We start from the raw sequence: 23,414 nt of genomic DNA, 5'->3' as shown, positions 1-23,414 counted from the left end.
GGACTTCCCAAAAACTATGAGAAAGAAAAGAATCTGACTACTCTATTACAGGAAATCGGATAAGAAAAACTTTTCCAAACAGTATTTTTGGGACATTGGTGTAGGCTGTGTGTAGACTTGGTAGGTATTACATGTTGAGAGAAATTATTATTTCTCTCTCATATTAACAATCAATTATTGAATTAGGACCAGGATTTTTTCATAAGCCTGTAGGTTGTGCAGTCTCTGAAGGACATATGCTGATAATGAGATTGAATTAACTTTTTCCTCAATCTTGTTCAGACCCCACCCAGGTAGGGAAGCTCTGCACAGATTTGTGCTCTACGTTGTGCTCTACACGTGTTTGGGTAGAGATAAATTCTGTGATTTGATTGACCCAGGCTGGACAATTTAGAAGTGAATGATATAACCAAAGTCACATTCCCCCAGCCCCACCCTAGAATAGGTCCATCTCTCAGTGTAATATTCATTCTCATTAATTGTTAACCAATTAAAGTTGATTGCCACCCTCAGGAACACCCACTCTTCCAAGGGCATGTAAATTGTGAGCCCACCTGATATGAGTGTCACTGACCCATTTTGTTGGTAATATGCTAGCATTATTAATAAAATTGTTAGTTACCGAGAAACTATGTCTCTCAAACTTTTTAAATGTTACAATGTAACAGCTGAAGTACTGCAGTAGCGGCTCATACGGCCTTTTGTGCTACCTTTGTAAGCCTGAAAAAAAAAAGGGTGTCACTTGATTAATTCAGCTGGAGAGGAAGTGTAACATATAATTTTCCCATGTGGTAATGCTACAGCCAAGCCACCAACCTAATGGTCTCATCAGGATCTTTCTGACACAATTTCAAGAAAGTCACACCTGTGGATGTGCTAGTAAATGTTTAACAACTGGCTGGGGGAAAGGGGGAAGGAAGGATGCAGGACAGACTTTTAAGTATAAACAGCATTATTAACATTTTCCTCCTTACTTTAACTTCCTTCGGCCAGCAAAAAGGCTCATGATAGTTAGCATTTTTTTTTTAGCAATAAAGTATTTTTAAATTAAGATACATACATTTTTTAGATATAATACTATTGCATACTTAATAGACTACAGTTTGGTACAAACATAACTAAGTTTATGTAATATTCTTCAGTATTGTTGTGTTTCAGGTAGTAGGAAGGCCCAAGGAGAGGAAGAGAGGTAGGGGAATGGCTGTTCATTGGAATAGTCAGAACACATATTTATCAATTGAGTTTGCTGGCTTATATGGCAGAGTTCATGGCTCCCCCAAACAGTTACAATAATAACATCAAAGATCACCATAACAGATATAATAATGAAAAAGTTTGAAATACTGTGAGCATTACCAAAATGTGACAGACACAACGTGAGCGCATGTTGTTGGAAAAATAGTACAAATAGACTTACTTAATACAGGGTTGCCACAAATCTTCAATTTGTTAAAAAAATGCAATGATGCAAAACATAATAAAGCAAAGTGCAATAAATGAGGTATGCCTGTACTTGATAAATGTCTTCTGACCGAATGTTAGATGAATGAGTAAAGAAAAATCTGAAATTCAATGTCCTGTCACAAGATTGTGAAACTTCAAGACTGCAGTGACAAAGATATTGGTTACATGCAACTGGATGAAAAACACCACATATAAATTCAGATTTATAATATTTTTCTACAATAATGAGAAACAGAAAAAGCTGGAAATCCCATTCTAAGTGTTTCATAATTCTAACTATGATTTAGAAAGTTAAGGAAAATATAACTTAATCCCAAACTCAGTTTTTCTAGCAAAAGTAATAATTCTTTTCCAAAACAAAAAAGGAACACTTAAAAATCAAGATAACTTTGAGCAATTAATGAGAAAAAGATGCAATGCTCAGAGCAACCTTTGACATGGAAAAATAACAGCAGTATGCAAGATCCTTGAAAGATTTAAAGGCTGAAGACAATAAAACTAAGACCATCTGGAATAACTTTGGACTGTCAAGCTAAGTATTGTAATCAATAGCTATGTATAGAATTAATAGTCCAAAGCATGGAATTTTGTTTAGTATTTGCTTTTGTTTTTGTTAATATGATGAGAGGACTGGCCAATGGGAGCCCAGTCCTCAGAGCATGTTTCCTATCCACTTACCATATGGTAAAAAAAAAAAAAAGAAAGAAATTGGCTACTGAAAAGGAACTGGGTCTACATACAAAAGGTTCCAAGGGAATAACCTGACCTCTCTCTCTGTCTCTCTCTCTCCCCACCACTTTGGTCTCTCTGTCTCTCTCCTCACCACCTCTCTCGCTCTCTCTCTCTGTCTGTCTCTCTCCTTCCCCCAACCCTTCCCTTTCTCTCTCAGGGATGACTTTCCAGTCATGTGGTCAGAACACATGGTGCCCATGTCTCTTCAGTCCCTCTTATTTTTAGTCTTTACTAATTGTACATGAATGAGTTTCTTTTTTAAGTTAAATTTTCTTTTCTTTTCATGATTCACTTTCTTTCTCCCACCCTTAACTCCCTCACACACAATGAGAAAGCAAAATGAAACAAATGCGTTGAATGAGTTTCAGAGGCAGAAAAGACACAGCTATAACCCTGGTGAACTTCAAAAGGTTAGGAGAGCCTCTAGAAGTTCAACAAAAAGAATCCATAGTAGAATTTGGTGACACCTGAGTCCAATGAGAGGCTAATCTTGAAAAATGACCTGCTTGACATTGCACTGAAATGAATTGACCTGGCTACCTAGGACACTGAATCCTCTAAATGACCACTTTAAGTTGGAGTTCACTTCCCACAGTCACCAAGGTGCAGAGGATTAAAGTATGATCTGGTTTGGGAGGTTTTGGTTTTGTCCTTTTATCTCAGATATATCACCAATAAATTGTTGTTCAGCTGTTTTTCGGTCATATCTGACTTTTTGTGACCCCATTTGAGATTTTCTTGGCAAAGATATTGGAGCGGTTTGCCATTTCCTTCTCCAGCTCATTTTACAGATGAGGAAACTGAGATGAACAGAGTTAAGTGACTTGCTCAGGGCCACACAACTAGTAAGTATCTGAGGCCAGATTTGAACTCAGGAAAATGAGTCTTCCTGAATCCAGGCCTAGCACTTTATCCACTGGGCCAACTAGCTGCTCATCATCAGTAAATATCCCTTTGTCAAATCTAAATTAATATTAATTATTAATGCTGTTGATACTGATCAAAATAAAATGGTCGAAATCATATTGGAGCACTAATTGCTTGTTAGATGACATTTGGGAGGTGATATTTGTGAAATAATATAAAGGGAAGTGTAAGGATTGGGGGCTTGAGCCTCACAGCACTAGAGAAAAGATGACTTAATCTGCTTCCCAGGATCCCTAAAAGGAGATCTGGAGCCAAGCCCTGGAGACTAGAGCTGCCAGTCCAAGTGTGTGTTGGGGAGTAGCTCCACTAAGTCATCTTTCTTGGCCTCAGTTTGCCTGGTTATAAAACAAGGGGGGTGAACTATATAGAAGTGTTCTTCTAGTTCTAAATGGATGAACCTATGACCCTGTGACATTTAAATCTGAACTTATTATTTCCTACCCTCACCCCCCTCAAAAAAATAAAACACTACATCTCTAATTTCCTCATTTCTGACAAAGGTATCACCATCCTTCTAGTCATCCTTGTTCATAACCTTGGGATCATCCTTGACCCATCTTTCTCCATCAAATCTCATATCCAATCATTCGACTAGTTCTATTTCTTTTATTTCTACGTCTCATATACCCATTTCTACTCTCCACTTCTATTGCCACAACCTTAGTTCAAATCTTCATCACCTCTCATGAAGACAATGGTAATAGCCTCTTAGCTGCCTTTTCCACCCTCTAGGTCTCTCTCCTCTCTAATCATTCACACACCTTCCCTGATAATCTTCCCTGGCTTGTTTGTCTCAACTCACACTTCCTTCAGTCTGCACCCCAGTCAAACCAAACAATTTGCCACACCCTATTCTCACCCAGATCTCCCCCTTCTCTGTACTTTTATCCATGCCTGGAATGGATTCTCTCCCATCTCTGGCTATGGGAATTCCTCTCTTTCTTCAAGGCCTAATTCACGTTCTACCTACTTCATAAAGTCTTCCCAGATGACCTCTTCCTTCTCGGATTGACCAATTGGCCGCTTTCTTCTCAAAACTCTCATAGTATTTTAAAACTTTCTTTTGTATCCTGTAGTCATTTTTGTACATGTCTTAGTCACGTCTTCAAATAGAGCCGGGGACTTCATCTTATTTCATTTTGTATCTCCAAAGTCTAACAAGTTTCCTTACATATATTATAGGCTTAATAAATGTTTGTGGAACGGCACTGAATTTTTATCCAACAAGAATCATCTGAGAAGTTTCACATGTGGTTTCTTTCACCTTCTGAAAGATAAAATTATTACCAGAACAAATCAATAATTTATCAGACAGAAGACAACCACTTAGTTGAAGTCACTCACAACTACGGTTCTGTGTCAACTTTGTAGTATGTGTTAGGAACAAATTATCCAATTCTTCCAGCTGGCCTAGAGACTTGTAATATAATCCTACCACTATATTACTTTTCCTTCTCCCTCCTTTGATCTTCACCCAAACACTGTCAACCATGTTAACCCCACTGCCCCCTTCAGGTTTATGAATTTCTACACAAGCGAATCCCTTCTTGATGTTCAAAGGTACCTTGCAGCCCTAGCACAGGACATAGCCAGAGAAAATTCCCAGAACACAGAGGTTGTCTTATTTTTTGGAACAGCCAGGAAGCCAGTGTCACTAGGTCAAAGAGTACATGTTGAGGAGTAAAGGAGGCAAATATAAGAAGAGTGGAAAGATTAAGAAGGACTTTGAATGCCAAACAGAGCTTTTTGTATTTGTTCAGGCAACAGGAAGCCACTAGAGTTTATTGATTAGAGGGGCAGCATGATCTAACCTGCATTTTAGGAAAACCAGTCAGTCAATAAACATTTATTAAGCATCTACTATATACCAGACACTGTGCTAAGCAATTGTAATAAAAAGAAAGCAAAAGATAGTCCCTGCTCTCAAGGGGCTCACAGTCTAACAGAGGAGGTAATAGCAAACCGTGACATAGAGGCTAAGCTCCTAAGCTGCAGACAATCAACAGAGAGAAGGCATTAGAATTCAAGGGGATTGGAAAAGGCTTCCTGTAGAAGTGGGATTTTAGGAGGGACTTAAAGGAAACCAGAGAGGTCAGTAGTCAGAGTGGAGGAGAGAGGACATCCCAGGCACAGGGTATAGGCAGAGAAAACCCCCTGAGTCAGGAGTTGGAGAATCTTGTGCAAAATAAGGCAAGGAGGCCAGAGTCACTGGATGGAAGAGTGTGAGGGGGACTGGTGGGGAGAAGATGTAAAAAGACTGGAAAGGTATGGGAGGCAGGTTATGAATGCCAAACAAAGGATTTCTATATTTCATCCTGGAACTGATAGTGAGCCATTGGAGTTTATTGGCAGGGACAGAGGTTTGGCAAGGTCAGAAATGGACTTTAAAACTATCAATATGGCAGCTGAGTGGAGGATGGATTGAAATGAGGAGAAATTTGAGGCAGGGAGACCAAGCAGTAGGCTGTTGCAATAGTCCAGGCCTGAGGTAATGCGGTCAGGTAGAGAAGCCCGGTAAAGGGTAACATAGAGCAGGAAGCAGGTCCAGAAAAGGCATTTTGAAAATGTCAATAGAAGACATCAGATGTCTTGCACTATGAAGTACATGAGTTGTCTCTCCAGACATCTTCCCTGGATACTCATGTCCCCAATGTGTGTGCCTCTATCCCTATATATGTCTACTCTTCACAGGTATCCATCTGTAGGAGACTTTGCCCTGGGTTTATAGAGGGAATGTTCCATTTTGTTTTATGCTATTTGATTAAATGCTTTGTTTGGTGTTCAAAGCCCTTCTTAACCTAGCCCTCTCCTACCTTTCCAATCTTCTGACACCTTATTCCGCAATGCATACTCTTCAATCCAGTGCCACTGGCCTCCTGGCTGTTTCACAAACAAGACTTTCCATCTCGTGGCCCTAGGCATTTTCGCTGGCTGGCCCCCATGCTTGGAATATTGGGGGAATGTGTAAGATTCTGTGGAAAGGTGAGATATACCAGATGGGAAGAAGCGTTGTTGATGAAAACCATAAACATGAGTTATTATCAGTATTTTATGTGTTTTCTGCATTTTCTACATTTTGGGGACTTCTGTGAGTCCAAATCATTTTCCACATTTCATTTTCCAGGGGGCAGAAATAAAGTTGTCTTTTTACCTGACACCTGCATTTGTTATCTTGAGAGTTTGTATGGACCCCATTTAGCCACATCAGTGGAAACCTAGACATGAACTATATTCTGAGATTTCTGAGAGTTAAATTGTGGTCAAGGACATATCAGCCAAAGAGATAAGGATCTTTTGGAGCACACCCAACTGGAACTGAGCCATGTGAATCCAGAGTTTGGGTTACATGTATTATATACATTTTGCTGCTGTTTTACTTACAACATTCAATTTTTCAATTTAGCCAGTGGGGCGATTCCATTCAAACATTTGCCCCCTGCTTTCTCCTGATTGGCCAGGGCCTATCGCCTGGAAGCTCAATCCACTAACTGACCAACTAGCTGTTACCTTAATAAGAATATTCTACAAGAGTGAACTGTGCCAACCAATGAGTAAGGTATAATCTTTGAAACGACCACTTGGGTGTTGCCATAACCTCTAGGAAAACCATAAAACTCAGTTCCATAATGGCTTGGTAGAAACATTTCTGTATCTCCTTGTCTGTGTCATTCCTGGTCTTGAAGTCCAATTGTGTCTAAAGTGAGAGCATCTCTGCAGACAGGAAAACTGGAGCCTGGACTGACTGAACAGGAATTCTCAGCCAAGGACTGTCCAAACAAGAGCCACAGTCAGTCTGGATGCCTTATTGCATTATGGGAGCAGAATCCTTTCAATACCACTATATACTTGTCCTACTGTAGCCAGTCTTTGTCCTACTAGAATCTTTCTGGCACTATATTGCCAATATTTTTGTTATATTATAAGCCCATACACATGCATTCATACATATACACATGTATTTTTAAAGGTCCTTAATCACTGTATTAGAAATTCAAAAGAGAGACCACCCATCATTTTTTCCCACTCAACATTTTCAATTTCAGAAATCTAAACAAGAGTAAATAAACCAAGACATAGTAAAAAAAAAATTAATGTTCACGTGCAGGCAAGACAGCCTTACTGAAACAGAGAGACATTGTAATATGAATTAAGTTGGGGCTTTATTACTGTTTTAAAATGATTAATTAAGTGTCTTTGAGTCTTACTAGGCACTAAGCCCCAGTCCCAAACCCCTATTAGGTGCTAAACCTGTGTGGGTGTGAATTGGTAACTAAGGTGGGGCCCCTGGTGGGGCTAAGGGAGGCCTTATTAGATCTTTGCTCCTAAGTTTGCCCCAAACCCCTAATTACTGGGTGCTAAGCCTATGTGGGTGTGAAGCTGCCAGGGTCCTAAGGGGAGGTGCTAACTCCAGAGCCAATCATAGGAGCCTAAGTTCTGGTCGTTCCAATGACGATGACGTTTAATAATGTCTGCAACTGTATAAAAAAGGGAAGACAGAGCCATTTGCTTAGGGCTCTCACTCTTGGCGGTGTGCTGATGTGGAGACTCTGGGCAGCTGTAATTAAGAGCCCTCCAGCTGAACTCAGATGTTGATGCTTTTTGATAACTACGAATGGTGATTTGGTCTGTTTCTGATGTATCTTGGTATTTGTATTTGCTCTGAAGTTCAGGGTGCTGGCTTTTTCCCCTGAACTAAGTGAATGATGTTCGTATATTGGATTGAAATAAGATTGTTAACTCCTTAACGTTGCTTTCCTCAGTAAAGCAGATCAAAAGAACCTATGCTGGCAGCGTTCTTGTTGTTGGGCATGTGTTGGTTTTTCACCCCTACAGCAGCTGCTAGCCAGATTGTTGAAACAGGCACCCAGAGGGACAGATAGGTGGTCACATGGGCTAAGTGAATTAAACTGCCTCAACCACCATTTCCCCTCAGACTCTAATAACAGTCCAGGACCATGAGGCCCAGAAGCCCCAGGAATAAAAGTGCCTCCCTATAGATCAACAGCCCTGCTTCCAGGCTGGTTCCCACAGCTTTGCCATCCTTGCCACCAGCAACACAAATAGGTAACCCCTGCCACCAACAAGCAGGTACACCTAGAGCACTGGGGTAATAGTAATGCCTCCTCTGCACCCCACCCCTGCAGACCCCCCAGCCCTGCTTCTAGTCCAGCTCCAGCCGCTGGCATCCAGGGAAGCAACTCTTGTGGATGGGATGCTTGGCAACTGCTTTGGCCAGGGCTGCTATCCCTGCCTCCTCAGTGCAAAGTTCTTTCCACCTATGTCCTTGGCACTGCCAAATTGTTCAGCCTCAGAAACAGATGTGGGGTTATCAGTAGAAGTGACATTTGTGAAGATGTATTACCATCCAGAGCCATGAGACTTTTCCATCTGCTTTGCAACAGAAACCTCTGATGTATGTTGTCTCTATGACTATTTTGTTTTTCTAATTTTAGCCCAAGGATTTTGCATATAATAAACACGCCTTTTCATTAATTAATTCATTGCCATCTAACCAGCCCACCGTCTTTACCCACTAGACTGCCCTTCAGGATATCTTTTATGCCACTTGTAAGGCAAAAGCCATTTCCCTTAATGTACTGCAGCCCATTTCTAGGACTCTGGCACTTATGATATGGCACTGGGCAATGGTTGTGATGAGCAGGAAATGCTTCGCAAAAAAGAAATACCATAGAAAGGAGAAGAAGGCACAGGGTCTTTGAATATTACTTTTTACTCCGAAACAAAGCAGCCAGTCCTGAAAGCTTGGTCCCTTCACCCTTCAACCTTGGAAACTTGAGCTCTGAATCCTCAGGTACCACCGAATCCTTGGGTGGTGGCTCCCTGGGCTGTGGGCCCTGACCTATTGCAAGAATGGCCTCATTGATGCTCTGGACAATGTAGTCAATATTCTGACTGTTGATGCAGGTGAGGTTGATCTGTCCAGTCTTGGGGATGTAGACATGCTTCTTTGTGACCAGGTAGTCCACTTGATCAACTAATGAATAAATATAGGTGCTAGAGCCTAGATCTGTTATACTCTACACCACTTTGAGGTATATCCCTGGGGCAGGGTGGGATAAAGCCAGAAAAGAAGATCTACTTTCTGGAAATGAACTTTCTTAGGGTTCTAAGAAGCTTTTTAAGTCAGTATCACTTTTCTCAGGTATGAATAAAGGTCTAGAAAAAGATCTGTAACACTCCCAGGCCCCAAAGCTTCCTCAGAGTGGTTGGAACTAGATTAAAATATAATAGGAAAATTTTTAACAAAATAAATAAAAATACAATAGAACATAGATAATGTTGATATATGGTTTTAACTAAAGAAGAGGGGCCATCACTGGAGCTGGGATGGGGAAAGGGATAGAAGAGGGGAAAAGAGATTCCTTGTCCTATTTACCACTGATGCCAAGGAAGCTGTGCATCCCGTCTTGCTCTGTGATGTGTTCCCAGGACCCTGGGGTGCCCAGTAGTCGAAGCTTCTCCTTCACTTTCTCCCTGGTTAACATGATGTTCTCGACCACCCCTCTTAGACTTTTCTTCCTGCAGAACCCAAGGAACAGGAAAGAGGTATGTAAGAATACACACCTGCACATCCCATTTCCACCTCACCAAAGGTTAGGGGTATCTGAGGGCCTTCCTATCTCAAGGCAATCCCATCTCAAATCTATTCTTTACAACACTGCCCAAATAAACTTCCCAAGGTACTCTATGGAGAAAAAAAATCTATGTTGGGTATATCTTTGGATATATTTGTTGCCCTGCATACAGCAGATGCTTAATAAATGTTTGCTGAAGGAATGCAGAATATATCATTCAACCAATCAGTCCAGGAGAATGGAAGTTTCTGGAGGGCAAGGACTGTTTCCTTGGAATCTCTGTATCCCAGCACTCCCAGAGCCTTGTGCTTGATTAATGTGTAATGACTTTAATTGAATGTAAATTATGCTTATGTTGATGTTCTGTTCTTAACTTAATGGTTTGGCCTTCTGTCTTCATCAAGAATCAGAAGAGCATTTGAACCCAAATCCTGCTTAAAAGTCCTGAACTTGTCAACAAATTCAATATAGTAAATACTACATTCTTTTTATGAGTCTCATTCAAGTCCCTTGACCCAATACATGTTGGCTAGACCCACTTCCCTGAACTTCGTTTTCTTTATCTGTAAAGTGGGGATAATTGTGTCATACTACCCACATACCTCACAGGATTGTTATGAGAAAAGATGAAATGATGGCTGATAAATGCCAGCTGAGCTGAACTAAAGTGAATTGAGGTGAAGTGTATTCAGTCTAGGAGTGGGAATCTCCTAAGCGCTACATTTCTGGCTACTCTGCTCCCTTTCCATTTCTCCCCTCTGCTTCTTACCACTCTACCCTTAGGGCAGGGTTATTGAGAATGGTGGTGATCACTCTTGACCCCAAAGCAGGAGGGCTGTTCCACAAATACCGGGCATAGATGTCCAGCTGGGAGCGAATACACAGTAAGGCCTTGTTGCTCATTGCCACAACGACCAGGTTGCTTATACGCGCATCTGCAGCAATCACAAACATGGCCACGTAGTCCAAAAGAGTGTCACTGGCCTCCAAAATCCTCAGGCCCATGGCCCCTAACCCTGGGAGAGAAAATTCATCTACCTCTAGCACCATGCTCCAGTCCCAAAGAGAGCTCCATCCCTCTGACCCTAACCCAGCTGGATGAAGGAGGCCAGAGCCCTCTAAAGTATCCAGGAGCTCTCCTACTACTGCTACACCTTCTGGAAGCCCAGGTTTTCACAGGAGAATGGTGGACAGCTAGCACTCCTCTTGCTGTCATATATTCAGCTCCAAAGTCAACACCAAGCCCTCCCTTGCCCCACTGACTCATGCCCGGATTATACCATAGAGGCCAAAACAATTGCAAAGACACTGGCTGCAGAAGAACTCAAAGCCTTGAGCCACAAAATAGCGTAAAATCTTGTTGTCTCGGTCTGGGTCGCCACTGATAAAGCCCTGTTCCGGCACATCGAAAAAGAGGAAAATCTGCTTTCTCTGTAAAGGGAGAGGAAAGAATTGAGCCAGCTGGGGAGACGGGGGTTGAGGAAAGAGATGGCAGTTCAAAGAGGAGAGCAGTTGGGCTCACCTTCATTATTTTAGCCAACTTCATCCATTTTTTTCGAGGCAGGATGAAGCTCCCAGGGTTGTATAGCACAAGGATGCTTCTTTCAGGGGCACGCTGTAGGTAAAGATCATCTCAGCCATTCTCACCCTGCCCCAAAAGGTTGGTAGCAAGGATGAGGAGGGAAACTCCACAGCTGGGAGAGAAGTGTGGTGCTAAGAGGGGAGAGAGGTATGAGGTAATAGAGGTAAGGAAGAGGGATCTGAAGAAGAAAAAAAGAGAAGCAGGGAAGGTGGTGGGGCTTCCTACCTCCAGTACATCAAAAAGCTTGCCTGTGTCTGAAACCAGCCGATAGGGATCCCAGAAGGTATACTCACGAATACTAAAGCCCATTTCCTGGAAGATGAGTCCATATTGCTCTGTGGGAACACACAGACACACAGACACACACACAGAGACACACACACACACACACACACACACACTCATCTCAACACATGGGATATGGAGTGGGAAAGCAAGGCACAAAGCTTTCAGTCTTGGAATATGGGTCATTCATTGACTGAGGATGATCCTCTTAACTACCAAGCAGATGACTTAGGAGTATGGAGTGGTCAAGGGACAAAATGAGGGGAAGAAAGTCTTAGCTCATTCCTGATTATCACTCGTGGAAAGTAAGGAGGGAAAAAAAGCAGGATCAGGTCCTAAAGACAGAGCTATAACAAGGGACACTCTGACAACCTGCCACCCTATTGGGGAAGCTAGTCTCCAGAACAAATGAGTAGAAGAGAAGAAACGTGTGTGCCAGGAAATGGGAAAGACTCTCTCTACTTTTGGCATCACTTACCCTTTTGCGATGGCTGCAAATACACCACTCGGGGACCCCGATGCCAATCCTTGAGGAACTTTGCCCCAAGCCGTATGGCACCACTCCCACCAATAGTGTGCACACCCCCTACCTACCAGTAAAGAAAATAAACAATAACAATGTATCAAATTATATGCATCAAATACCTTTATATTCCCCAAACTTCTACTAAACAACTTACCATGTACAAGACTCTGTGCTTGGCTCTGGGATACAAAGATGGAAAAGAAATCGTCACTGTCCTAAGTGAGCTTACAGTCACACAAATAAGGATGATAACACAAGGTAAAAATGTGATAAGTGCATTGTCAGCATTTTCTCTTACGCACATCTCCCACTCCCCCACAAAAACTCTCTACCCCTTCTGCTAACTTTCCTATCTCTGCTGAGAGTGCCATCATTCTCCCAGTTTCCCAGGCTCATTGACTCAGTTTCCTTGGATTCTTCTTTCTTCCTCACCTCATACATCCAATCATTTGATAATTCCTCTTTCTTTTACTTTTGAAATAGCTTTTGCATCCAGTCTGTCTTTGGTACCCCTTACTTTAACCATCCTAATTCGAGTTCCTCTCTCTTCTGACCAAGACTATCATAACAGCTTCCTAACTGGTCTTTTGGCTTCCAGTCTATCTTGTCTCCAGCTCATCCTACCACCCGTCCATCTCTTTTCCTAATGTACCACTACATCACCTCTCTATACAAAAGTCTTAATTGACTTGCCATTATCTAAAGTCAAAACTCCTGATTCTGACATTTAAGGCTCTTCACAATATAGCTCCAACCTACCTTCCTCATCTCATCTCAGAATATTCCCCTTCACACATTCTACGTTCCTACCAAGCCATACTCTCGTTTTCTGCAGCTCTCCATTTTTACCTTGCACTCTCCCATCCCCATTCCTTTACTCATGATATCCCCGCTTGGGACAGATTCCTCCCTTGTTCCATCTGTTGAAGTCTTTACCTTCCTTCAATGCCCAGTTCAAATACTATCTGCTTATTGAAACCTGCAGTGACCCCTACTTCGTCATCCTCTACTCCTAGATGGAAGTGGTTTCTCCCTCCTCAAATGTCTTCACATAATATTATCCCTCTAGTTCTTCTTCCTGAGTCGCAGTATTCCTTCTATCACATTGATTTGTGTCCCCAACACATCAACAATCAACTCCTAATTAGACTGGATGATCATGGAGGACAAACACTTCGCTATTTTTCTTTTTTGTATCCCTAATACTTAGCAAAAGGCCTTACACAGAGTAAGCACTTAATAAGTGTTTGTCGAATTTGAATTTTAAACTGGAGAAAGGAAGATGAAAGGTTCAGGGATAGAGGGATCACTCCTCACTGAGGAGTCAGAATACGTCTCATGGAGAAGTAGGAGAAAAAGAGGGAAGATAAGGAGGAAGGGGGGAAGATGAGGAGGAAGAGGAAAAAAAGAAAGAGTAGAAAGAGAAAAAGAATGAGAAAGAGAAAGAAAATGAGGAGGAGGAGGAAGAGGAGAAATAAGAAGGGAAGGAAAAGGAGAAAATTGGAGAGAAGGAAGAAGAGGAAGATAATGAGAAGGAGGAGGAGGGGGAGAAAGAGAAGGAGGAGGAAAAGGAGAAGTTCTGGAAAAAGAGTATGACCTCCTGAACTAAGCTGAGCCTTGAAGGAAAAGAAGGATTTCAGTAGGAGAGGGAGGTGGAGGGAAGAAGAAAGGGAAGTTCATTTCAGACATGGGAGATATCCTGTACATTTGGCTAGAACATAAAGTATACAAAGGAGAGCAATGTGAAACAAGGGTTAGAAAAGTAGGTTCAAGCCAAATTATGAAAGGCCTTGAATGTCACATAAAAGGCTTTGTATTACATCGATAGGGAGCCTCTAAAGGCTTTTGAGCAGGGTAGATTCAAAAAGTTAAAGTGCTTTTTTATTGTTACCTCATTGACAGACAGTGGTTTAAAATGGTAAGTGCCCTGGATTAGGAGCCAGTGGACCCAAGTCCTCATCTGGACCATACTCTTAACTAGGTCTAGAATCTCAGGCAAATTATTTGAAATTCAGTTTTTTCTTCCTTCCTTATTGTGGTAACACTAGCCTGGAATGGATTATTCTGTATCCATACATGGTTTAGGTGTTTTGTATGCTTAATTTTTTCCTTTGGTTGGGGAGATAGGTAGTGACAAAGTCACTTTCTGCTTCTAGAAGTCTAATGGCCTCCTCAACACAGAGGGACTGCTCACTGCGTACTCCTTCCAGACGACCAAATAGTAAAGAACTGGGGATGGCCAATAATCATAGTATATCAGAGTTCACCTAGTACAACCCCATTTTACAGATGAGGAAATTGAGAATTCCTCTCAATAAAAGGAGAGATGTGAAAGCCCTTTGAAGCTACCTTGCTCAAAAGCCTTCAGGAATGCCCCTGGCATTGTTGGAGCCTAGTTAGGTCAAAGTGAAGGAGAGAAAGAAGTCTTCTCACCCTGTTCTCCACAATGGCCGGGCTATGTCGGCCAACAAGTAGCTCTGTGGCCACACGAATGAATGCTTCCAAGCCATGCTCAGGCAGGTATTCATAGCTGAAGGAAGGATCATGGGCAAGCTTCATCAGGGTCTTGGGAACCACGGGTGAAAGCCAGGGAATCTCATTTCCTGTCATGCAAACTGTGAAGGAGATCAGAAAGAATTCTGGAAGCTACTGGTTTCTAGTAGCGTTCATGGCTTTGCAGACAGTCTGCCTGTGGCCTATTGTCCAAGGTTTCCCTTGAGAGTTACCTGGGATAGGAGACCTTAAGTACCATTGTCTTTTTTTTCTTTGCAAAATACTGTACTATTAATTAGTGCAGATAATTTCTTTCTTTTTATAAAGGTCACAGATGATTTCTGAACCTGTTTAATGGTTGAGAGGTGACACACATACATGCAGACTATGAGTAGTCTGTATCAGACTCCACCTTTTTCAAACTATTAGCCACAAGGATAAGATCCAGTTGCATATCATACTTGGAATCATTCTTGGTTCAAGAGACCTAGAAACAGGGCAGATGGAGGAAAGAGCAACTAAACTGAACATGTAGGCTGGAAGGGGCAGAATGGGCAAAAAAGCCATTGTTCTTCTCATGTTTCTAAAAATGGCATGAAGGACAGAGGAGGAGTAGAAGGGAATGATGGAAGACCTGGATAATTTAACACTATCCCTTCTTGCTCGTAGCATGAGAACTCTGTTACTAAGAAGAGAAATCATTGAAGACAAAGGCTTGGACCACCTCTTCCCCCACATTCCCCCTTTCCCCCCCACCAAGAATGTCAGCCCAGCCCAGAATCAGTCCCTAACCCCTCAACTCATGCAACATCTACCTTCATAGGCCAGGTACACCTTGTTGGGATTCTTATCTTGGTGGAAGTCATCCAGTAATTTGCCCACTATCATCGGGGCAAGGGGTACATCCAAGAATACAGAAAGGGTAGGCATAATTGAGATAAAAACTGAACCAAGTCCAACAGTATAGAGAACCACTTTCCTTGTTGTGTTCTCTTCAGACACCTCCCACACCCACTTCTTTCCTTCTTTTTCCTGGTTCCTGCTTTCTTCTCAGGTAATACCAAAGGTGGCATTGAGAAGCCAGTTACCAGAGCAACATAATACCTAGAGTTCAGGCACCACGGCAATAGTGGTCAACAAAGGCAACTTAAACATTCCATGAGAATGACAGAAACACCCATTGAGAAATATGGCTGATGTGAAAGATCACCTCATTCCCACAAAGATCCTGTTAAAAAAAATGAGATTCCCTTACCCATTCACCCCCACCACCACTACCAACAACAACAATCAAGAGTAGCAGACCATCTGTACGAGCATGTAGAGCAATCCCATTCCAGGTTACCGTTAACACAACAAGGAAGGTAAAATAGCTAAGCTGTTAGAGCAAGAAGGGAGTTAGTGCAAGAAGAAGTATCCTTGAGGAGGACACCATACTCTGTCCCACTAGGACTTCCTACAGCTAACAAACAAAATCTTGGAGAAATAAGTTGGGGTTTTTTTCTGGTCTTTTAAGGCTACCCTGTTAAATTGTTATTTTAGAAGCTGTCTGTGCCACTGCAGATGTCTGGCTTCCCAGGTGGTCTCCCAGGTGTATCTGGATGGGTTTCCTTTGTTGTATGTATCTCTGTGGAAATGCTATTGAGTTGACTAAGGTCTTAAGCAAAAGAACTTGGCAATGATTACTTGCTAACAATAGCAGCCGTGTCATTGATAGCACCTTCTGGACTCTTCTTTTTTCTCTTGAAATGTGTCAGATCATAGAACTCTGTTAAAAGTCACGGGAACCTTTACAACCTGTATGAGGCCTTGAATGAAAAAGATCAGAACACATGTTAATAAAAATGAGGAAAGTAACAGCTCAAGTAGAAGAACAGGTATAAAAAGCTTCTTGTTTTGCTAAAGTAACCAAGCTTCCAATCAAGCCCAGCATGTTTTGCTTGCCATCGTGTCTGTGGAGAGAGAAGTGAAGTCACATCAGGTCAGAAAGCTTGTAATAGGTACCTACTATGTGACACTACTGTACTAAGTACAGGGAATACAAAGGAAGACAACAATAGCCCCAGCTCAACCAGGAGAACATTGTACACAGTAACAGCAACATGGGACTACAATTGACTGTAAATAACTTAGTTCCTCTAAGCAAAACAATGATCCAAGACAGTTCCAAAGGACTTACGATGGAAAATGCTATTCACATACAGAGAAAGAACTGATGGAGTCCGAATGCAGATTGAAGCATACTATTTTCAGTTTTTTGTGTGGGTGTTTTTCCTTTTGATCTGTTTCTTCTCTCACAACATGACTAATATGGAAATACGTTTATATGATTGTGCATATATGACCTACATCAAATTGCTTACCATTTTAGGGAGAAGGAAAGGGAGGGAAGGAAAGAGGGAGAAAATTTGGAACTCAAAATTTTTTCAAAATGAATGTTTAAAATTGTCTTTACATGCAATTGGGAAGGAAAATGCTATTAAAAAAATAATCCCTGCTCTCAAGGAACTCACAGGCTAATGGGGGAGACAACATACACACAAATATGCACAAACAAGTTACATCCAGGATACACAGGAAATAATTAACAGAAGGAAAGCACTAGCATTTAGGCTCTCTGGGAAAGGCTTCTTTTAGACCAGGGGATTTTAACTAGGACTTGTAGGAAGTCAGGAAAGGCCAGAGGTAGGGATGAGGAGAGGATTTTGGAACTGGGAGGTGGCCAGTAAAAATACCCAGAGCTTGGAGATGGAATGTCTTGTGGAGCAGCAGAGTATGTGGAGGGCAGTAAAGTAGAAGAAGACCTGAAAGGTAGGAAGAGTTCAGGTTCCAAAGGACTTTAAAAGTCAAAGATTTTATATATGATCTTGGATATAATAGGGAACCTCAGAAGTTTATTTAATAGGGGAGTGATACAGTCAGACCTGTGCTTTAGGATGATCAATTTGACAGCGAGGGGAGAATGGACTGCAGTGAGGAGAGGCTTGAAGCAGGTAGTCCAACCAAAGGGCTGTTGCAATAGTCCAAGCATGAGGTAATAAGGTCCTACACCAGCATGGCGGCAGTGTCAGAGGAGAGAAGAGATGTGGGAGATATGTTATGAAGGTAAAATCGACAAGACTTAGCAGCAGATTGGATATGGGAGGTGGATGGAGGAAAACACCTAAGTTATGAGCCTGGGTGACTAAGAAGATGGTGATGTCCTCAATAGTATAGGGAATTTTTGAAGAGGGGGTAGTTTGGAGGAAAAGATAATGAGTCCAATTTACTGCATATTGAATTTAAGATTTCTACATCTCATTGGAAGAAGTGACTCCTGATTGTTGGAGAGAGGGCTGATATGATGCTGCTTGAGGGGTAGAGTTGGTATGAATGGTATTTGAGGAAGAGACAAATGTGGTTCCAGACATTCTTCAGGAAAGAGACACATTGAAAATGCTTTGAGTCTTTGAAAACCTAGAGCTAAGAGTGGAGTCAAGATGGTGGAGTAAGAGTCAGCATTTTTGCCCAGCTCACCCACGTCCTCCACAGCAACCTAGAAAATATGCCAGACCAAAATCTGATCAAGAAAGCAAAAAAACAAAAATAGCCACAATGAGTCATTTTCCTAGTCGAGGGAAGCTTCGGAAGATAGACAGAGAGGTCTACAGACCCTGGGGCAGTGGCTGACCAGGAGCAATGTAATGGCAGAAGCAGCAGTGAGAGTAAAGGAGAGCATTCTAGCCCCAGGGATGGTAATGGAGCAGAAACTGAACAGCAGGGCTGGACATACCAAAAGAGATCCCAGGGAATCCCTAAAGCAGTGCTGGGAACAGGAATGCGTGTGATCTGGCAGCTCTATAGCCCACCAGCCCATTCCCAGTCATAGTTCCAGGGTGGAGAGTTGCTATTTCAGTCATTAGCAAGAGAGGGCCTAGCTTCATATAGAGCAAGGAACAAGTTTCAAAAACTGAACTGTGCAGCTCTGAGCCCTAGAGCAGGGCGGGAACTCAGTTCTAACCTTTAGTCCTGTATACAGTCCTGCAGTGCAATAACTAGGGCAAGAAACCAAGATCAAAGGCAAGTGATGCAATTCCATCTCTTTGAACCTACCAAACAAACCTCCCAGTGGACTGATAGTGATTGAGTCTGGCAGTGGTTTAATGAAATTTAAATGAGTTATAGGAAGAAATAGTAAAACTATGTTAGTAAGGGGCCTCAATTTACTTTTTTTTTCTTTTGAGATTGAATAGGCTTTATTATCCAAATAGGAAAACAAACAGAACCTAAAAACTGCCACTGGGATGGGATGGGATGACCTAGATAAATCCAACCATAAAACAAACAAGAAGGAAGTTAAGGAGCTGACTAGAATTTTAGAAAACTTAGATATGATAGACCTTTGGAGAACAGTGAATGGAAATAGAAAGGAGCATAGCTATTTCTCAGCTTTATATGACACTTTCACAAAAACTGACCATGTGTTATTAGGGCATAAAAACCTCACAAACAGATGCATAAAAAAATGCTATAAAAATTACATTCAATAAAGGGCCTCTGAAACATAGATTAAAAATGAATTGGAAGCTAAATAAACTGATTCTAAAGAATGAGTGGGTTAAAGAACAAATCGAAGAAACAATAAATAATTTCATTAAAGATAATGACAACAATGAGACAACATACCAAAATTTGTGGGATGCAGTCAAAGCAGTACTTAGGGGGAAATGTTGGGGAAGCTAAGTGGTGCAGTGGGTAGAGTGTCAGGCCTGGAATCAGGATGGACTTGAGTTCAAATCCAGCCTCAGACACTTACTTAGTGGTGTGACCCTGAGCAAGTCACTTAACCTTTGTCTCACTTTCCTCGTCTGGAAAACTGGGATAATGATAATAGCACCTTCCAGGATTGTTGTTAGGATAAAATGTAAAGCATTTTACAAATCTTAAAGAGATATTTAAATATAAGCTCTTCTTCTTCTTCCCAGGTATCCATTTTCTCCCACCTCTGCCCTGACACCTTCTGGGAACATTGAAGAAGGATTAAGGACTCCAGACTAAAAGGATCTTTCCTTTCTTTGAATCATATTGATCCAAGTCATCAAGTCTTTCACAATTGATTGGCATTACAACATTACTGTTAGTATGCACAATAATCTCCCATTTCTTCTTACTTCACTTTGCATCAGTTCATATGAGTCCTGCCATGTTTTTTGGAATCCATCCTCGGTATTTCTTATGGCACAATAACATTGCATTATAATCATAAGCCACAACTTGTTCAGCCATTCCCAAATGATGAGCATTCCCTTGATTTTCAATTCTTTGCCACCACAAAAAAAACAGCTATTATAAGTATTTTTGTATATATAGGGTCCTTTTCTTTTTTTTCTTTGATTTCTTTGGAATACAGATCTAGTACTGGTATGCTGGATAAAATTGGGGAATGGCTCTAATTTTTATCAATTTGACTCAGGTCTATACTAAATATATATGAGAGACTAATTCACCTAGTTCATCAGCAATTCATTAGTTTACCTGTTTTTCCCTCATCCCCCCTAGCATTTGTCATTTCTGATAGGTGGTACCTCAAAGCTGTTTTAATTTGTATTTCTCTAATCAATAGTGATTTGGACCATTTTTTCATATGATTACAGATAGCTTTGATTTCTCTTCTGAAAACTGACTGTCTATATTCTTTGAGTATCAATTGGGGAATGGCTCTAATTTTTATCAATTTGACTCAATTCTATACTAAATATATATGAGAGAAATGAGGACGTTGTCAGAGAAATTTGCTGTAAAACTTTTTTGATGTTACTTTATTTTCTGTGATACTTTTGAGTATAAAGTAGTTTCCCTGATTATCACTTTTAATTAGGTCTATTTTTTATTTTGCTTTGTCTAAGATCATGATTGCTATCCCTGCCTTTTTTACGTTGTCTGAAGTATATTAGATTCTGCTCCAGCCCTTTATTGTAACTGTGTGTGTCTTTCTGTTTCAACTGTATCTCTTGTAAACAACATATTATTGGATTCTGGTTTCTAATCCATTCTGCTCTCTGCTTCTGTTTCATGGGTAATCTCATCTCGCTCACATTCAGAGAAATGATTACTAACTGTGTATTTGCCTCCATTCCATTTTCTTCTGTTTCTTCTTCTTTCTCTCTTTTTTCCTGTCTCTCCTCAAAAGTTTGCTTTGCTTCTAACTACTATCGCCCTTAATCTCCCCTCCCTTTAATTATCCCTTCCCCTTTCTCTTATGCCCTTCCCCTCCTATTTGCTTATTAAATTGCATTTCTGTATACAACTGAGTCTGTATGTGTGTATAGATATAGATAGATAGATATTCTTTCCTCTTTGAACCAATTCTGATGAGTCAGCATTTTTGCCCAGCTCACCCACGTCCTGCACAGCAACCTAGAAAATATGCCAGACCAAAATCTGATCAAGAAAGCAAAAAAAAAAAAAAAATAGCCACAATGAGTCATTTTCCTAGTCGAGGGAAGCTTCGGAAGATAGACAGAGAGGTCTACAGACCCTGGGGCAGTGGCCAAACACTGCCCACCTACCCCCATTTTCTCTTCCACTGTAAATGCTCTTTCTTGCACACCTCTTTTATGTGAGCAGATTTTCCCCTTGCTACCTCTCCTTTCCCTCTTCTCCCAATGCATCCCTCTTTCTCCCCACCCCTTCATTTTTTTAGATCATTCTAATATAATTGACATATGCCTATGTCTTTGTCTATGTAAACTTCTTTTAGCTGCTCTAATAATGATGAAGTTTTTAGGAGTTACAAGTATCATCTTCCCCTATAAAAATGCAAATGGTTTAACTTTACTGGGACCCTTATGATTATTCATTCATCTTTACCTTTTTATGCTTCTCTTGAGTCTTGTGTTCAAATGTCAAATTTTCTATTTAGCTCTGAATTTTTCATCAGGAGTGCTTGAAAGTCTTCTGTTTCATTAAATATCAATGTTTTTCCCTGAAAGATTACTCTCAGTTTTGCTGGGTAGTTTATTCTTGACTGTAATCCTAGTTCCTTTGCCTTCTAGAATATCATATTCCAAGCCCTCCACCTCTTTAATGTGGAAACTCCTAGATCTTGTATGACTATGGTTCCATGATATTTGAATGTTTTCTTTCTGGTCAGTTGGAATATTTTTCTCTTTGACCTGGGAGCTCTGGAATTTGGCTAAAATATTCCTAGAAGTTTTCATTTTGGGATCTCTTTCAGGAAATAATCAGTGGGTTCTTTTGATTCCTATTGTACCCTCTAGATCTAAGATCACGGGGCAGCTTTCCTTAATAATTTCTTGAAATATGATATCCAGGGTCTTTCTTGGATAGCAGCAAGTAGCCCCAAAATTCTTAAATTATTTCTCCTTGATCTATTTTCCAGGTCAGTGTGTTTTTTTTTTCTGTGAGATATTTCATATTTCCTTTTATTTCTTCTTTCTTTTGACTTTGTTTTATTGTTTCTTGATGTCTCATGGGAATCATTAGTTTTCACTTGCCCAAATCTAATTTTTAAGGAATCATTTTCTTCAGTGAGCTTTTGTACATCCTTTTCCTTTTGGCCAGTTCTGCTTTTTAAGGAGTTCTTTTCCATGGATTTTTGTGCCTCCTTTATCATTTGGCTAATTTTGTTTCAGTATCTTTTATGCCTCTTTTACCAACCTGTTAATTCTCTTTTCATAATTTTCTTGCATCATTCATTTCTTTTCCCAGCTTTTCCTTTACAACTCTTATCTCTTTCTTTACCTCTTCCAGGAATTCTTGTTAAGCTTGGATCCAATTAGCATTTTCCTTTGAGGCTTTTTTGGTAGCTCACATTCTTACATTGTTACCTTCTTCTGAGTTTATATCTTCGTCTTCCCTGCCACTGTAGTTGCTTTTTATGATCAAATTCTTTTTGTTGTTGTTATTTACTCATTTCTCAAGCCTATTTCTTGACTTTGAATTTTACGTAAAAGTTGGACTAGGGGTGGGGAGACACTGTCCCAAGCTTCAGGCTTTTTTGTGCTGCTGTTTTCAGAGCCAGTTCTTGGTGTCTGCAAGTTTTTGTTGCCTCCCAGGTGATATGATCCAGTGTGGTCACTGCTCTCCTGGTTTGCATTCTGGTCTTTGCCCAAACAGATCCCTTAAAGCTGCAAGTCTAGTGCTCCTCTTTGCTTTGGAACTGTAACCGGGGCCCCTGTTCCCATGTGACCAACCCTCAGAGCTACTCTCCACCCTGAAACTGTGACCCAAAACTGTGTATTGACAATAAAGTTGCCAATTAATGCCAGATGTAGCCAGTGTTGTCAAATGGCTCCCTGTAATCTTTTTCCAATCAGTTGTCTGACCTCCTTACCATCTCTAGGCTGAGAGGTCTGAAAGCTCCTGTTGCTGTTACGTGTGTGGGGTATGGACAGGTCTCCACCCAGCGTCAGATACTTCTCCTACCAATCTCCTAAGTTTTCTTAGGCTGGAAAAATGTCTCACCCTGAGCTTTCTGTTGTCTCTGCCACTCCAAAATTTGATTTGAGGCACAATTTTTAAATCGTTCAGAAGGGAACATCAAGGTATTCAGTTGGGTGTCCATCCATTGGCCTAGAATTTAAAATTCAAAGAGAATTTAACAAGAAGGGAACCACACTGGTGGAATCATTCAAGAGAGCTGAGAAATGAGGGAGCTCTGAGGATGCTCTGAGATCTTCAGGACTCATTCTACTTTGCACTTCTTCCAGAGTGCAGAAAAGAAGAGGAATTTCTCTCTCCTCCTCAAAGTGGCGATGATGTTTTTTTGTTTTTAAATATTTTACATTTTTCCAATTATATGTAAAAA

General features: G+C 41.0%; 1 protein-coding gene across 1 annotated transcript; it reads right to left on the bottom strand.

Moving 5' to 3' along the window:
• Nucleotides 1-8,846: 8,846 nt before the first annotated feature.
• GOT1L1 (glutamic-oxaloacetic transaminase 1 like 1) lies at nucleotides 8,847-15,535 on the bottom strand. Its single transcript, XM_036752748.1, has 9 exons — nucleotides 15,421-15,535; nucleotides 14,546-14,727; nucleotides 12,065-12,176; nucleotides 11,527-11,636; nucleotides 11,242-11,334; nucleotides 11,000-11,150; nucleotides 10,489-10,654; nucleotides 9,521-9,663; nucleotides 8,847-9,118 (listed from the first exon to the last, which is right to left on the bottom strand). The coding sequence occupies exons 1-9, from the start codon at nucleotides 15,533-15,535 to the stop codon at nucleotides 8,847-8,849; spliced, it is 1,344 nt and encodes a 447-aa protein (XP_036608643.1).
• Between the last annotated feature and the right edge of the window lie 7,879 nt (nucleotides 15,536-23,414).

This window comes from Trichosurus vulpecula, chromosome 3 (assembly GCF_011100635.1).
Source record: "Trichosurus vulpecula isolate mTriVul1 chromosome 3, mTriVul1.pri, whole genome shotgun sequence".
Classification (NCBI taxonomy): domain Eukaryota; kingdom Metazoa; phylum Chordata; class Mammalia; order Diprotodontia; family Phalangeridae; genus Trichosurus; species Trichosurus vulpecula.
This window is presented reverse-complemented; position numbering and strand designations above follow the sequence as displayed.